Genomic DNA, 18484 nt, shown 5'->3' with positions numbered 1-18484 from the left:
GATGATGATAGGGTGTCTCCCACCATTCTTCACAAGATGTCCAACAGCCTGGAGATCTCCTTAATAAGCGACCATGAATTCAAGTGCAGGCATTCACAGCCAGAGTGTGGGTATGGCTTACAGCCTGATCGTTGGACAGAGTACAGCATACAGACAATGGAACCAGATAACCTGGAACTAATATTTGATTTTTTTGAGGAAGATCTCAGTGAACACGTGGTTCAAGGTGATGCCCTTCCTGGACACGTGGGGACAGCATATCTCTTATCGTCCACCATTGCTGAGAGTGGAAAGAGTGCTGGAATTCTCACTCTTCCATCATGAGCAGGAATTCCAGAAAAACAATGGGCAAAGTCAGAGTTGACTATATAATTATTAAGCCATTACCAGGATACTGTGACATGAAATCTTCATTTTCTAACTATTGGAAGCCAAGAACACCATTGGATGTTGGACATCGTGGTGCAGGGAATTCTACAACTGCTCAACTTACTAAATACTATTGCTTCTTTAAGAAACGCTGCTAGTCATGGTGCAGCCTTTGTAGAATTTGATGTGCAGCTTTCAAAAGATTTTGTGCCTGTGGTGTATCATGATCTCACCTGTTGTTTGACAATGAAAAAGAAATTTGATGCTGATCCAGTTGAATTATTTGAAATTCCAGTAAAGGAATTAACATTTGACCAACTCCAGTTGTTAAAGCTTGCTCATGTGACTGTACTTAAATCTAAAGATCTGAAAGAATCTGTGATTGAGGAAGAAAATTCTTTTTCTGAAAATCAGCCATTTCCTTCTCTAAAGATGGTTTTAGAGTCTTTGCCAGAAGATGTAGGGTTTAACATAGAAATAAAATGGATCTGCCAACAAAGGGATGGAATATGGGATGGTAATTTATCAATGTATTTTGACATGAATCTGTTTTTGGACATAATTTTTAAAACTGTGTTAGAAAATGCTGGGAAAAGGAGAATAGTGTTTTCTTCATTTGATGCAGATATTTGCACAATGGTTCGGCAAAAGCAGAACAAATACCCCATATTATTTTTGACTCAAGGAAAATCAGATATTTACCCTGAACTTATGGACCTCAGATCCCGGACAACGCCCATTGCAATGAACTTTTCACAGTTTGAAAACCTATTGGGGATAAATGTACATACTGAAGACCTGCTCAGAAACCCATCCTATATTCAAGAGGCAAAAGCTAAGGGACTAGTCATATTCTGCTGGGGTGATGATACCAACGATCCTGAAAACAGAAAGAAATTGAAGGAGTTTGTAGTTAATGGTCTTATTTATGATAGGATATATGATTGGATGCCTGAACAGCCAAATATATTCCAAGTGGAGCAGTTGGAACGTCTGAAGCAAGGATTGCCAGAGCTTAAGAGTTGTTTGGTCCCACAGTTAGCTGCTTTGTCCCTTCATCTTTGTGTGGGGAGCCTGATATCCATGTGGATGCCAACAGAATTGATAACGTGGAGAGCGCTTAATTTTTACTAGGCAGAGGCCATTTGGGGGCACTCACCACTGTTGTAGGGATTCACCTTTTATCACTGAGCATTGTTTATCTCTGCCTTCTAGGTTTCTCAATCCAATGAAGCAATAATGAAGTATTTTTAAAAAAAGCATAAAAATTCAAAACTTAATTTTCTTCTAAATTCAGTATTGTGTGATCCTTATAAGAAACATATTAGATCGCATCACTCCCCACTTCTGAAAATCTTTCCATCTCATGCAGAGTAAAAAGTCAAATTCTTACAATGATCTACAAGGCCCTACACAATTTGGCCTCAGTTATTCCGCTGATCTCTCTCTCCAATTGCTCTTACTTTATTCACTCTGTTCCAGCCATGCTGCTTTCCTTACTCTTAGAACATTCCAGGCAAGCTCTCACCTTACAGCCTTTGAGAGACAGAATCGTGTAGAGGTTAAAAAACGTGGATCTGGAGTCAAACGGCCAGATCTGAATCTCCATCTCATATATCTTACTGGCTATGGCATCCTAATGGCTTGAGTTACTTTCTGGGTTCAGTTTTTCCATTTGAAAAGTGGTGAGAACCATAAGAAAGAAACAGACTGACTTATTTTGCTTAGCATCATACTCTCGAGCTCCATCCATGTTATTGCAATTGGCAAGATTTCATTTTTTTTTGATGGATGAATAGTATTCCTAACGCAGTCAGAAACAGACAAATACTATATGATTTCTCTAATGAGTGGAACTTAAGAAACAAAGCAAACAAGGAAAGGGAAAAATAAGGAAAAGAGGGAAAAACCAACAGACTCTTAGTTATAGAGAACAAACTGATGGTAACCAGAGGGGAGGCGGGAGAGAGGATGGGTTAAATAGGTGATGGGGACTCGGGGGTGCACTTGTCATGAGGGGCACAGGGTGATGTATGGATGTGTTGAATCACTAAATTCTACACAAGAAACTAGTATAACACTGTATGTTAGCTAACTGGAATGAAAACTAAAATTTAAAATAAAAAAAGAAATGGAAATTATGAGGTGACAGAAATTTTAGTTAATGCTATAGTGATAATCATTTCGCAATATATAAGTGCATTAGATAAACACATTGTATTCCTTAAAATGATTTAATGTTCTATATCAGTTATATTTCAATAAAGTCATCTATCATACTTACTTGATACATAAAATCTCTGATTCATAAACACAAAACTCTGAAGATGTTAATCTTCATTACATCAAGAATATTTTGGAAGAAAAGATAGGATCATGGGTGAGAGAGAGGAAAAAGGATTGGTTAATGGGCCAAGTATAAATAGATCTGGGGATTGGAACATTTATTTTAATGGGAAATTGAAGGCTGTAGAAAGAGGCTGCTTCCTTTGATATTTTATTTTGTCTTTTGACCTTGTATCAGGAGATATTTCTGCCATCTTCACATTGTTTCTTTTCACCTTTTCTCTTCCTTTCCATTCTTTACAATATAGCATCTCTAAAAATGTCTCCTGATCCCATAACTAGAATTATTCTCTTCTTACATTGTAAACCTTTTCTTTTCTTGTAGTACAATAGAATCATGTGTTTCATCTGATTTTGTGCCCTGAAATATCTGATTCATGTAGGAGTGCCTGGATGGCTCAGCTGGTTAAGTGTCTGACTCTTGATTTTAGCTCGGATCATGATCTCATTGTCATGAGATTGAACCCTGCATCAGGATCCATGATGAGCACGGAGCCTGCTTAAGATGCTCTCCCTTTCTTTCCCTCTGCCCCTCCCCTGCTGTGCTCTCTCTCTTAAAATAAAATAAAATAAAAAATAAAATAAAATAAATATCTGAGTGATCTTCAAGAAACTCTGGTCAATTCTAGCTATGCCATTTGGCAAATGGCTGGTAGCTAAATGATCTCAGCAAGAAACATCTTAGCTGAATCTTGGTTTCTCTATCTATAAAATGGAGATAGGGCTACACTATCGATCTCATTTTACATTGTTTTGGCAAAGAAATATTGTTGAATGTTATACAAAGTTGAAAGCATCTTGATATATTTACCTCCATATATTATTTGCCTTTCTGCTCCTGCAGGTGGGCGGATCATTGGACATGACGGTGGTTTTCGGATTTTAGAATTGGTGAACACCTTTAATCCCATACCCTGTAAAAATGGTGACTCAATTGGTTTGTAAACTTGATTAGAATATATGAAATATATTTTTCTTAAGAACTTCCCTATGTAACCCCAACAACCTTAATGTTATATTATTTAATGGCAATACATAGACTCAATAAAAGAGTGGTAAAATGATAATACTTTATGGCTTATTAAGATTTTATAATTTATGGTCTTTTGAAATAAGCTAAATATAAATAAAATATTTCAATGAAATGGCAGAGGTTGGGTCTAGCCCTGTCTCTGACTTATCAACTGCTAGGCTATTTTCTAAACTATACATTTCTAAATGATATATATGTACACATACACATATATATGGTTTTACTAACATCAAAATGTTCATAAGCCAGTACACTAATAGGTAATAAGGATTTTACCTTTAGGAAGTTATACATATCTTCCTCATCATAATTTGCTAAGGGAATGTAGATAGCTCCTTTATGGATGATATAAGGATGGTTACAACTTGCGTGTTCTTCCTCCTTTTGGTCCAAATTTTCAGGGAAACCAGTAAGATCCTTCATCGTTAGCAGATTATATACCTGTAATAGAGGGGAGATCAAAGACAGAGCTTTTACCTGTTTTTCTTTTGAAATACCCAGTGAACTGTGAGCAGTGTGATAATAATCATCATCAATCCTTTCTTGGTACCTTGGAGAGAAGTTAAAATTTTTGTTTATTTATTTTTAGTAGTTTTTTTGTTGTGGTGGTTCTATTGATATAAAATCTACTTGGGAAAATGTTTCCAAGGAATAATAAAACTTAAATTACCAAGGATTAATGAAAAATTCATGCCAGTGTTTAGAGACAAAATTAGATCAAATAGAGAAAGATCTAAATTGCCTTTGTGTTTGATAAATAGTTAATAATCTGACAAATTTAAGTGTACCTGGATGACTCAGTTAAGTGCCTGATTCTTTTTTTATAATGTCTATTTATTTTCAGGGAAAGAGAGACAGAGCATGAGCTGGGAAGGGGCAGAGAGAGAGAGAGAGAGAGAGGGAGACACAGAATCTGAAATGAGCTCCAGGGTCTGAGCTGTCAGAGCAGAGCCTGACAGTGGGCTCAAACTCATGAACCATGAAATCTTGACCTTACCTGAAGTTGGTTGCTTAACCAACTAAGCCACCCAGGCACCCTCCAATTCTTTTTTTTTTAATACTTTATTTTTTTAATTAAAAATTTTTTTTCTTTCTACTTCAGCATTACTGTAATAGTTTATCATCAAATTGGTTTCCATATAACACCCAGTGCTTTTCCCCACAAGTGCCCTCGTCCATTACCACCACCTCCTTTCCCCTTCCCCCTCCCCCTTCAACCCTTGGTTCATTTTCAGTATTCAATAGTCTCTCAGGTTTTGCGTCCCTCTCTCTCCCCAACTCTCTTTCCCCCTTCCCTTCCCCATGGTCCTCCATTAGGTTTCTCCTGTTCTCCTGTTAGACCTATGAGTGCAAACATATGGTTTCTGTCCTTCTCTGCCTGACTTATTTTGCTTAGCATGACAGCCTCAAGGTCCATCCACTTTGCTACAAATGTCATATTTCATTCTTTCTCATTGCTATGTAATACTCCATTGTATGTATATGCCACATCTTCTTGATCCATTGATCAGGTGATGGACATTTAGGCTCTTTCCATGATTTGGCTATTGTTGACTGTGCTGCTATGAACATTGGGGTACATGTGCCTCTATGTGTCAGCACTTCTGTATCTCTTGAATAAATCCCTAGCAGTGCTATTGCTGAGTCATAGGGGAGTTCTATTGAATGTTTTTTGAGGAACCTCCATACTGTTTTCCAGAGTGGCTGCACCAGTTTACATTCCCACCAACAGTGTAGGAGGGCACCCTCTAATTCTTGATTTCAGTTCAGATCATGGTCTCATGGTTCATGAGTTTGAATCCTGCACTGGGCTCTGTGCTGACAGCATGGAGCCTGCTTGGGATTCTCTCTCCTTCTCTCTCTGCCCCTCCCTCTCTCTTGGTTAAAACTAAATAAATAAACTTTAAAAAAAAAAAGAAAAGAAAAAATACTCTAATTTAGGTAGGAATTATTGCAATCTGTTAAACTTTTATTTCTATGTAGCTTTGTTCTTGGATAGAAAAACCATATAGGTACATAAATGAATATATGCCACTGATATTCAATAGAACAGTGTCTACACAATTGCAAATGCAGGGCACCTTTTTTTTTTTTTTTAATAAGAAGCACGACAAAAATGAAAGACCCAAGAATCCATGGAGTGGAGCCAAGGGACTTAGATATTTATTTCCTAGACTGTAGTAAGAGTGAGTCCTAATCAAAGGACTTCCAGCCTTTGGCTGGATCTCAGAATTGCCATGGACCAAAACCTCCTACAGGCTTTTGTTTTCCCTTTTGAATAGAAGCATCAGTATGTCAGTTCCACCATTGTATGCTGGAGGTAAATGCCTTAAGTACACTCTAGGTCAAGGTCTTCATAGCTAGAGGAATTGTACTTGAGGAACTACACCCAAAGAACATCAACAATACCTGGGCTTAATTTGAATGATGAAGTTCATTCAACCTGTGGGCTGTTGCTATTTGGGAATGAGACTTCTAGGGTTTGGGAGGAAAGTTAGTGTATTTTACAACTGGGAAGGTTATAAGTCAGGAGTCATATGGAAAACTGTGAACACTGCCTCCAAAATTGTCCCCAGTGACCTCTACCTCCTGGCATTCATGCTCTCTTATAGCTCCTCCCATAATGAATGGAAGTGATAGTGTGTAAATTCCAAGGCCAGGTTATAAGGCATAGCTTTAGCTTCTCTCTCTTGGATCCCTTGCTTTGAAGGAAATCACCTGCTATGTGTTGAGGACACTCAGGCAGATGCATGGACAGTCAGTGTGGTGAAGAACTGAGGCCTCCCAACAACAACTGCATGAGCAGCACATCTTAGAAGTAGACTTCCAACTTCAGTCAAGTCTTCAGATGATTGAAGCCCTAGTAACATGTGGCCATGTTGACTAATGGGTGAGATCACAAACCAGTCACTTAGCCTAGATAAGTCACTTCTGGATTCCTAATCCACAGAAAGTGCATATGACAAGAAATGTTTATTGTTTTCAACTAATGCGTATGTGGAGCATTGTTATGAAGCACTTGATAACTAACCCAAACACTCTTTAAACTTCTCTATTTACTTTGTTCTTGAGTAGGAGAACCAAATGGTCACATAAATGAGCATTCTGCATCTATATTGGATGAACAAATATTTTCCAGATTACTGTCAAAGTAAGTGATGTAAAGATTTTTACAACTTTAAGAGCCCAAGTCTCCAAGTATTCATAATCCTTTTATCTCTATAATGTTTAAGGCTGTGTTATGCAACTGAATCAACTGTTAAATTTATATGCCTAAACAAAATAGGATAAACATAAAAATATTGAAAAGTAGACTAAAGTTCTTCCATACAAGCTGAAAAATAGCTCAGAATAGACTACATAAATACAGAGTGTATAAAAAAAAAAAAAAAAAGGCATTCCTTCAAAGAAAGCACCTAGAGAGAATAAGTCTCTTTTTTACAGATAACATCATCCTGCCATCTTTTGATTCAAATAGAAAACTGTAGTAAGAAGAATCTGTCTTTTCTATAATAATTATTATGCGATGAGGAGATATTTTGACCTGTTAATAAAAGACTAAGGTTGAAAAGAATTTTTATTATGCCCTTCCTTCTGAAGAATGTTAATTCTGATGATTAGAAACAAGACAGGGATTCTTGATACAGTTTTCTCACAGTTTTAAAATTTAGTACCTATAAATGAATTTTGAGAAGTAAAATCTAGGACAAAACCAAAAGAAACTTCAATATTACTGATTTATTCTCCAGTATTGCCAAATAATAATAAATCCCAGGCTAGCAAGTTAGTGAATTGATCTGTTTAAATATTTGTGCATAAAAAAATAATAAAGAAATAAATATTTGTGCATAAGGCAATTAAAGCTATAAGATTCACCAGTGATAACTTTTTGACAATGGTCAAATTCCAGTAACATATCATTTTTCTTGTATCATACTGAGCATTTTCGAAAGATGAGTAATCTAGTTATTTTTTTAATTATTTAAACATTCATTTATTTTGAGAGAGAGACAGAGTGTGAGCCGGGGAAGGGCAGAGAGAGAGAGTGAGACACAGAATCTGAAGCAGAGCCCGACGTTGGGCTCAAATTCAGGAACCATGAGATCATGACCTGAGCTGAAGTCAGTCATTCAACTGCCTGAGTCACCGAGATGCCCCCAGTAATCTAGTTTTAAATAGGTTAGAAAAGTAGTTTCTGAATTTTTCTCTCCTTATGATCATTTACAAAAACTGCATGTTTGAAAATATTTTCTGCTAATGCTAATTATTAACCAATTTTTATTTTTCAGAGCCACATGCAATTTTTAATTATAGCCCCTCTAAAATGACAGCTCTATAAGGGACAAAGACTCTGATTGTTTACCGCTATTTCCCCAGCTCTTAAAACAGACCTAGCACATAATGGGCCTGCAAGACAGTGATGATGATGATGATAAAAATAAAAGTCAATGTGATATGCCCAATATTACCACAATGAATTAGTACAATTCTAAGATCAGATGAGATTGGGCACATTCAGGGTGGTATGGTTGTAGACTACAATTCTAGGGAAAAAAAAAAAAGACGGGACTTAAAATTTTAGTTAGTCTGTGACTCATCGTTGCTGACAAAGGTGTAGTACGTCATTTTTAAAAATTGGAAATAACTGTAAATCACTTATTACCATTTTCACAGATGACAAGAACTCTAGAGATATAAATAGATCTGCTGGAAGGCGTATGACTTACACTTGTAAATATCAATTTTTCTAAAAAGCTTACATACTGCATTGGCTAACAATGATTTTTTTAAAAGGTAGGATCCATATTGTCAAATACTTTGTCAACTTATTGTCTTTTTTTAAACATAACCAACACATAAGTGGTGAATCTTAAAATGTAGCTTTCATTAATATCATTATAAAGCATGAGTGAAATTTAGATTTGATTCCCTAGAGGAAAGGAAGTTTTGCCATGGAAGAGATCAAAGCTTGCAGGCAGTTTCAGAATCTCAGCTGTGTCATTTACTTCTGGTAATGTTGCACAAGTCTCTCAACCATTCTGAATCTTCATTTTCATATCTTAAAATGTGTCTCTTACTCCCTGCGATGTTGGGAGGATCACATGAGGGCTTGTATGTGAGAAAGCTTGAGAAATTATAAAATTTTGACAAATGATGACTATTTTTATTATATTTTACTCTTAAGAGGGCTTCTCCTCTCCCCTCTCCACCCTCCCCTGGTCCCTCATGTGACCCTTCCTGACCCACTAGGCTGCCAGTAACTCACCGAGGCTGGGGACAGCTCAGCCTCAGGCCTCACCAGCACCACACTTTGGTCCACAGCATGGAGGGCGCAGAGGGACTGAGGAGAAGCTGAGAGTCGCAGGTGGGCATGTGAGGCTGGTAGACTTTGTGCTGGACGAAAGCTTAAGTCCACCTGCGAGAATAGAAGGAAAAGTCAGTCAGCACTTCCTTGACATTTGGGATCCTGCCATCACCCACATTTCCCAAGTCAACTTTACATCAGGTCAGGAACCTATTTTCCCATCTTCCCTTTGTTGTTGATAAGGTTGATAAAGCATAAATAGCTTGTTTGATATTCAGAGGCCCATCTTCACCTCTGACCCATTATAATGTGATTCTTGGTATTTGTCCTTAAGGTTTTTGGAACTTTTGAGTCTTAACATCTTACATACCTCATGTAATTGAATTAGTGGATAGAGTACCATGGACACAAGATTGAACTATGTTTTAGCTATGTAGTAGCAATTTGGTAGCAACTTGGCATAATTGGAAAAGTGTTGTACTAGATACCTCGAGATTTGGCAGTGCCATTAACTTCCTGGGATCCTGTATTCAACATTTAATTTTCTGGACTCAGTTTTCTCTGAGGTAAATGGAGATACCTATAGTTCTGTTTATTTGTGTTGTAATTTTATGCTGATGATACTTACCTTGTTGGCTAGACAATTTTCAATCTCAAAACTCTCTGAATCTCCAATGGTTTCTCCGTCCGGCAAAATAGTAAAGATGAACAATCGAGCAATGGGAGCAATGTCCGACTCCACAAGGAAAGATAAGGAAAAACTCCCTTTCCCTGGGACATGGAGAAATTGAGACAAGATGGCCATGGGTCAGAGCACTACGGCTAGATCTTACCCAGTTTAGAACTGTGCCTACTCATTCAATGGCATGGTCTCCTTAATGCCCTTCTAATTATTTGGTGAAATTAATAGGCTAATATACCCCTTTACAACTTCAATTGTAGAATAAGTAAAAGTTCCTTACACTCATGTTTGTGTCTGATTCTACACTTAACTAAGGCTGAAAGCAACTTAACTCAGAATAGCTCTAAGGTTTTCTACATATATATGTATACAAAAATATTTTATAAAGTCTGCTGGGTTCTGTTAAAAATTATAGAATAAGGAGGACACCTGGGTGGCTCAGTCAGTTAAGTGTCTGACTCTTGATTTCAGCTCAGGTCATGATCTCACAGTTGTTGAGATTGAGCCCCATGTCAGGCTCTGTGGTGACAGCATGGAGCTTGCTTGGGATTTTGTCTCCCTCTCACTGCCCCACACACCCTGCTTGAACTATCTCTATCTTTCTTCCTAAATAAGTAAACAAACATTAAAAGAACTTTTAAAAATTATATAATAAGTAATTTATTATAATGTCATATATATAATGAGTATATATATCACATATCTATAGGATGAATGGAAACCATTTCATTTAGAAACCATTTCAGGCCAGAGGTGATTCTTAGTTTAAATATAGAACTATAATGTGTAAGATATAACTATAAAGCTTACTTCCCTCCCCCCAATTATATATCTTCTTTGTTGTGGTAAAAACACACATAACATAAAATTCACCATGTTAACCATTTTAAAGTGTACAGTTCAGGAGTATTAAGTATATTCACATTGTTGTGAAACAAATCTCCGGAACTTTTTCATGTTGGAAATCTGAAATGCTATGCCCATTGAACAAGTCATTTCCTTTCCCTCTCAGTCCTTCAGAATGACCAAGGCAGTGTCATGGCATTGGTATTATTGTCTCATTGGAGGGATCCAGTTTTAACTTAGACCCTAAAAAGGAAACACGTTTTTCTGGGAAAGGAGGGTAATTTAAACCCTTGTAATGCTGTGTCTGGAGCGAACTGTAGTAGGTAAGAGTAGGTTGAAATATCACAAAAACAGAAAAAGAAGTTATGGCAGATATTCTTTTTCAGAGAGTTTTAGAAGGAAAGTAACCTTTAAGTAATAAACTTTGTGAAGGCTTTGTCACTGAACATTTGAATTCTGCACTTAAGAGACTCAGAAATTGTTCTGAAATTAGTTAATTCGCATCCTGATATTAAAACTGCAGAATAGTATAAGAAATGAATGACATAAGGAAGCCAAACATAAGCAATGAAAAGGTTGAATTTAGACAAATGTAGACAAATTATGAAGAGAGTTCGTTCTTTTATCTAATAGAGTCAAGGATTTTCAGTATGTCTTTATGAAGAACAAATTGGTAATTAATAACATCACAATGTGCAGTTAAAATAATATTATTATAAATACTTGTGAATTCACTTGATTATATAAAGAAATTCATTTCAATTATTGGCTGAATTACTTTAATCACATTTTTGTGATGTCTTCATGGAGTAAATAATTAATAAGCTCTTCCTTATATTACTATGTAGAGATTCTTCCTTTTCTGAATGATGCACAAATTAAAATGTCAAGAAAGAAAAAAATCAGATAAGCACATAAAGTTTTAAGACACGCATCTATTTCTATAGATGGTTATACATTGTAGTATTATAGGAAAATAGAAAAAGAGGCAAAAAGATGCAAAGAAGGGAAATAATCACACAGTGGGGGCCATTCTGTATATCAAAATGTATCTATATAAAAGTCAGGATAAATGATATTCAAAGTTGGCAGCACTCTTCAATGTTTAATTCAAACAATTTTTAAAAAATGCTTATTTATTTATTTTGAGAGGGAGTGTGAACAAGGGAGGGGCAGAGAGAGAGAGAGAGAGAGAGAATCCCAAGTAGCCTCTGTTAGCTCAGAGCCCGATGGCCAGGGGGATGGGGGGTGCTCTATTTCACAAACTGTGAGATGGCTACCTGAGCTGAAATCAAGAGTTGAATGCTTAACTGACTGAGCCACCTGGGTGCCCCCCAAATAAGTTTTAATTAGTGAGAGTACTAATTACTAATTTCTTTTAAATTAAACTTTCCCCAATATTGTTTCAATATGGAGAAAGAGAAATATAACTAATGTTTTATTTTTCCAGCTTGATAGGGAAGGAAATTATTTAAAACCTCATAATTTCAAGCATTGTTAAGTTTAGCTCTGGGGTGGAGTTTGGTGAAATTTACATTTACAAGCATGCTCATGGGCTTTTCTTTTTCAGTAATTTAAATGTTGATGTAGTTTAATTAGAATGGAAAATAATCCTGGTTTCCTTTCCCACAACTTATTAATAAAGTGCACTCAAATTCCTATGTGAGGTTCCCAGTTTCACTGTATGCATCCTCATTAAGTGCTGAAGGGAGTGAGCCTTCCCCAGGAGAAAAAAAAAAATCTATCAGCATTTTCCTCCCCATTCTCCATGATGCTTAGCTCTTTCTTCTACAATACTAAGATTAAAGGCAGCCAATACACATTTATTGTTGGGGTTAAAAAACAGAAGAAAGCTTAGATTTTCAAAAGTTTGGAATTTAAATGCCAGATGAATGAGACAAGTTGGAGCAGAAAAAAAGTGTAACAATAGAGTGCCTGACACATAGTAGGTTATCAGATTTTATCTGTTGATTGAATAAAAAAATGGTAGAGTCATAAGGAGAATCTTTAGTTTCTTTTGTGTCCTATTACACAGGGATAATGGGAATAATTTCCCCATTTGTGAAGTGTCGCTGGCTGTGTTGGGAAAGGGATGGGTGTGGGGTGTGGATTGGAGGATACTCACTCTCTCCTGGCTCTACAGGCACAGCATGTGTTCCTGATCTGATGATGTTTCCCTTAGCCATGAACTGAAATGAAAAACCAACACAAAAACAACCTTTTGAGCCTAACACACTTCTCAACATCTTACTCCCCACATGACCTGCCTTTGATTCTTGAATCTCTGTTAGAGAGAATCAACTGCCTGAAAATCAAAGAATCAAAGGGAACATGGATAAGAAAACAAGATGGTAGTGCCCCAGCAATTTTTACATTCCTGGATCTTCCACCACTTTTTTCTACTGATGAACTCCAAATATATTGTGTAGGCTTATTCTTACCAGGTAATAGAAAATGAGCTCTTTTGGTTCTCCCATGGCCTGCCCATTGAGTATATAGTATGCCTTGATAATCTGAGTTTGGCCACAGGGCAGTGTACCGGCCATAGGCTCCAGATGAACATAATTCCCACTTAAGGAGAAAGCGTGCCTTGCAATGTGTTCAGCACCCTGGTGTTCTTCTCTTACCCATACATAGTTCAGACAAAAGTTATTTTGCTCATGGAAGGCCTGATAAAACAGAAAAACAGAATATTGTCTTGATACTCTTCACTTTAGCTTCCTACAAAAATGAATAGTTAAAAAAAATTTTTTTTAGTTAAAATTTTGTATCGTCTCTTCTCACATATACAATGCATTGTCCTCATCCCTGTTCACCACCAAATAAATGAATTATCAGCTTCTCAAATTGCAGAGATTAAAAGGAAATATTTACAAATAAATCCCCTTTGCCCTGATTTTGCCAAATCATCACTGATCTATCCTTTCTTCTGCAGCTCAAAGCCAGAGGAACAGTGATGTCCCAGTGAGAATGGCAAATAATCTTAAGGAGCAAAAAAGGAAATCTTTAGGTAATAGAAGTCTCTTGTAAGTTGGTTTAATTGAAACTATGTTGTATATATTCATGTAATATTTTATAACTGTAAGGGCTTCAAAAGTGTTTGTAAATAATCCCAGCAAATTATCATCTATTGGTCTTATCATTATTATGACTTTGGATATTTAAGACCTTGTAGCTTTTGGACCTTTCAACCTTGCAAATGTTGTTTAGCAGATAATTCCATTTATTTACCCTGTAGTGGTTGCCCCTTAGATATTTTGTGAGTACATATACTTCCTTTTTCTGAATTTAGTAAGTGTATTTTGCGCACCTATTTGCTATCATAATAAGGTTCCTATATTTTTAATTATTGCTCTGAAATATATCATACTAATAATTTATGGCTCTGTTAACTTTATGATTATAGAATTTCAAATATAGGGGCACTTTATTCATCTTTTCAATTCTAAGGAAGAGCAGATCTCTATCACATACAAAATATAAAGCATCATTCCATATTTAAATTGAATTAATATGTGAACATTGGGAAATGGAAATAATTTAAATGCTATTTATCTAAGCTAGAATCAATAAATCATTATCTTTTTACCATTTCTTTGCTTGAGATTACAAGAGTAAAATCTTTTCAATTATAGAAATTTTTGATAATCATCATTAGACAATATATACTAAGAATGTGTGGAGGTTCAAATCACTTTTAAAGTTATTTGAGTAGACATAGAAAAAAACCAACATAAAACAAATTACATTAATTACTTACCTATTAAAGAACTGATATTGTTCAGGACCACATGAATTTTTTTACATAGTTCATACAATTTTAAAGATAATGCTAATGAAATGATCAGACACTTCTACAGTATCTCTGCTAATGGCTTTGTTATTTTTAATGAAAATTTTAATTCCCAAGTTTATCCCTAAGTTGGACAGCTTCTTATTTCTATCTCTTGAATACAGTATGTATGCTTCTTCATTTATGAATAAATAATGGTACTAAGGTTTCTTTTTGTCCTCCAGGGGTTTTTTCTTTCATACTTACCACAACAGAAATTTTGTTGGCCAAGATATTAGTAGTATTGATTGAAAACTGTACAAGACCCTGTTCATTGGTAGTTGCATTGTAAAGATAATTGGCTTCACTTGCAGAGATAAAGATAAGTTTATTGGGGATGGGTACATCTTTCCCATCCACCAGAAGCACCTAAAGAAGAAAAAGTACTTGGTAAGTTCTGTGGATTAATACTCAGAGAAGACAGAACTCATAGGGACAAATTTGTTGGCTGCCATAACTGAAAGAAGAAGCAAAAGCAAACCTCTACAACAATCCTTCCATATTTACTACAAAATCAAAAATTTTTTCATTTGTATTCCTATTTCTTTCACCTTTTTACTCTTTTTTGGATCCTCCTGAAACAAATCACATAAGCAGCCCCACATGAAGTGTTTCTTTTTGAGAAGAATTATAAATAATTTAAAATAAATTATTATAAAATGGGTAAATAATTATAAGTAATTATAAAAAGGATAAAATTATTTCTTTTTTAAAAAATGTTTTTATTTATTTTTGAAAGAGAGAGAAAGACAGCATGAGCAGGAAAGGGTCAGAGAGAGAGGGAGACACAGAATCCGAAGATAGGCTCCAGGTTCTGAGCTAGCTGTCAGCACAGAGCCCTACGCGGGGCTTGAACCCATGAACCGTGAGATCATGACCTGAGCCGAAGCCAGATGCTTAACTGATTGAGCCACCTAGGCACCCCTAAAATTATTTCTTAAAATTAAAATCTATACCTTATGCATGAGAATAATTTAATAATAATGGCCATGAATGTACACTATTATAGGTCTTACGTCTAAAAAGAAAACCACTTATCCATGTTTTTCTAAATAGAACCACAGATATAAATGAGAATACTGGCGCCCATAAATTGAGAATGATTTGTGAGAAATTCTTTTAAAATTATGAAGCTGACTGGATAATGGCAGAAATATATTTATTGTGAGAGTTGGAAGAGAAGGTTTGACATAGTAACTAATTCATATCACATTAACTATCTTCATTATTTACATGTTCTAAAAAGAAATAATACCTTTGATTCTCAAAATACTATCTTATGGGTTTGTACATTTTATCAGTGACATTTACAAAGGAATGTCTTTTTTCTTGGTTTCATGTTTTGGGTCTAGTTGATATTGCTAGCTAGATGTAGGCTACATCATCATGCCCTGAAGGTAGATACAACTGGACACTTCATTATTTGTGAAATGCAGTATACTTTACCTGTCCGAAGAAGGGGATTCCTCGTCTAAAGTGTGAATCCACTTTCACAAACCTGAGTCTGGTTACAGTATTTGTGATTTCACTGGTCCCATTTCCAGTAAGTACTACACCTAAAAACATGTAGAGAAGAGTAAGTATTCTTGGAAGTTACTTTAGTCCTAAAATTCATGTCCCTCCACCTTCTTTATGACCGTTATTTTGTTATGGAAAACAAACGAATGTTTATGGTTACCCTCCCTATTTTAATTTAGAGTTCAAACCTGTTCCCTCTTCTCTGATCTTGGCTTCCACTCTAAGTTTCATTTCAAAACCCATATTTTTAATCTGGAGCACATTTGTGTTTACTCGTTGGGTGATACAGCCATTGTTGTTGAGCTGAGAGAAATTAAAAAAAAATCGATCAATGCCATATTGATTAAGACCATACTGATTAAAACTAAATCTATTATTTTCTTTCTGATACTGATACAACTTTTTTGGGTTAAACATGGTCATTGACTTTTAATATTCACATCCGCTCTCTAAGGGTTAGTTACCAAATGAGAATATTATTGACTAAGAATAGAAATTCTTTCGGGTTTTTTTTGTGTGTGTGGGGGGGAGTATATTGGGATAAGCTTCCTCCAATGTCCTCTTTCTAGTTAGTAAAATAGGGTAGCTCAATGGTTCTCAAAATGATAGTGCCTAGAGAGAACACTGTAGACTAACCTGTTGACTGAATTTCTCACAGAACTCTTTCTTTTGACAATTAAAATGATGAAGTAATTTTCTGCACATGCTCACAGTTGCAAGTCCTGGGACAGGTTTCCCATAGGTGTATCTGTCATGTAAGAAATAAATCGGAAACTGAGGAAGGTATCTACATTTTCCACTACATCACCCACCCCAGATTAAACACATACTCTTTGTAGTTCCTTGTGCTTCTTTAACATTTGGGGATTATATCAAGTTGAAATATGTCTGGAAAATATCTTTATCTACTACTCATTAAGGTATCTTAAACTTTGTTGCAAAGTACAATCAAGTTTCCTTCAGGATTTAAAATTTTTCTTCCTTTGGGCACCTGGGTGGCTCAGTTGATTGTGTTCAATTCTTGATATCAGCTCAGGTCATGATCTCCCAGCTGTGAGACTAAACCTTGTACTGGGATCTGTGCTAAGTAAAGAGTCTGCCTTGGATTCTCTCTTTCACTCTCTTCTCTGCCCCTCCCCTTGCACACTCTCTCTCTCAAAATAAATAAACATTTATAAAAAATTTATTCATTTTAGCCTATTTATTTTGTCATTTTTTTTTACTTTTTACTTTTTTATTTTTTATTTTTTTATTTTTGAAGGAGAGACAGAGCATGAGTAGGGGAGGGGCAGAGAGAGGGGAAGACACAGAATCCGAAGCAGGCTCCAGGCTCTGAGCTGTTAGTACATAGCCCGATGCGGGGCTTGAACTCACAAACTGTGGGATCATGACCTGTGCTGAAGTCGGACACTTAGCCAAATTGCCACCTAGATGCCCCTCATTCTTTTTAATGTCATTATAAAATCAAAGCTTGTTGTTTATACCAACTGAGGAAACTTAGATAATAAATAGAATAAAAATAAGAGAATCAAAATAAACAAATAATAGAAATAAACCTAATACCATAATATGCATGCATATACACACAGAGAGAAAGCGGGAGAAGAGAGAGCTCTGAAAAATCCAAACAATCATGGAGTGTTCACTATACACAAAGATTAACTGAAAATAGATTAAAGACTTAAATGTAAGACCTGAAAGTATGAAGTTTTTGTCAAAAATATAAGAAGAAAGATTTGTTGCACTGGTCATAATAAGAAATTGGAGCCCTTGCACATTGTTGATGGAAATGTAAAACGGTCCAGAGACTATAGAAAACAGCATGGAAGTTTCTAACAAAATAAAATTAGAAAGTATGTCAGGTTTTAAAAATTTGTTCTTACACTGCACTAAGAGGACCTATGAAAGATACTTTAGGGGAGGGGCCAACATGGCAGAATAGCGTGGAAGTTTTTTTGCGTCTCTTATCAAATGCAGCCAGATCAACACCAAACCATCTTGCATGTACACTAGAAAACTGATTTGAGGATTAACACAACAATCTTGTGAGGTATTCAACACAGAGAGGTGAGCTGGGGGAGAGAGAAGCTGCAGAGAGCAGGGAGCTGTTTTTGCTTATAGAGAGAGAATGGAGAAGTGGGGAGAGTACTGGAAAATGACCCTCCCCCCCCCCCAAAAAGCAGCTGGAGAGAAAGTGGAAAATTGGAAACAGCCACACTGACTAACAAAAAAGTGAGAAAGGAGAAAGGAGAAAAGAGATGGTTTAATTCCATTAAGATTCTATAAACAGGGAGAGCAGAGAGTCTGAAACTCTGTATGATATCTGGTGGTGGTCTGGTGGGAAGGGCAATGCCCAGGAGCAGAGAGTGAAGTCTGAGAGGTCCTGAAGCCATACCGTGAGAGGCAGGTCCCCTGCTGGAAGAACATTTGGTAGAGGCTGTGCAGCCACCCCACAGGCAAAGGTCTGAAACAAGGACCTTAAGGGGGACATGTGGCACCAGATGTGTGTTGTGATTTTTCATAATCCTTGAAATGCTGTTGCTAAAAGATTGC

At 36.2% G+C, this 18484-nt stretch overlaps 1 protein-coding gene and 1 pseudogene across 3 annotated transcripts in view; one reads left to right on the top strand and one right to left on the bottom strand.

Annotated features, from left to right (window-relative positions):
- Window positions 1-1621, top strand: part of LOC115303497 — a 2403-nt pseudogene extending 782 nt beyond the window's left edge.
- PZP (PZP alpha-2-macroglobulin like) overlaps window positions 1-18484 on the bottom strand; it is a 42423-nt gene that overhangs the window by 17077 nt on the left and 6862 nt on the right. For all 3 annotated transcript variants that reach the window (XM_029953283.1, XM_029953281.1, XM_029953282.1), the window contains exons 2-11: window positions 16568-16679; window positions 16120-16234; window positions 15860-15969; window positions 14621-14782; window positions 13023-13250; window positions 12707-12770; window positions 9682-9824; window positions 9015-9164; window positions 4025-4189; window positions 3527-3629 (exon numbers count right to left, since the gene is read on the bottom strand). In XM_029953283.1, the coding sequence (XP_029809143.1) occupies window positions 3527-3629; window positions 4025-4189; window positions 9015-9164; window positions 9682-9824; window positions 12707-12770; window positions 13023-13250; window positions 14621-14782; window positions 15860-15969; window positions 16120-16234; window positions 16568-16636 (1309 nt within the window). In that variant the 5' untranslated portion in view covers window positions 16637-16679. The remainder of the gene's footprint in view (window positions 1-3526; window positions 3630-4024; window positions 4190-9014; window positions 9165-9681; window positions 9825-12706; window positions 12771-13022; window positions 13251-14620; window positions 14783-15859; window positions 15970-16119; window positions 16235-16567; window positions 16680-18484) is intronic.

Source organism: Suricata suricatta, chromosome 10 (assembly GCF_006229205.1).
Source record: "Suricata suricatta isolate VVHF042 chromosome 10, meerkat_22Aug2017_6uvM2_HiC, whole genome shotgun sequence".
Classification (NCBI taxonomy): domain Eukaryota; kingdom Metazoa; phylum Chordata; class Mammalia; order Carnivora; family Herpestidae; genus Suricata; species Suricata suricatta.
This window is presented reverse-complemented; position numbering and strand designations above follow the sequence as displayed.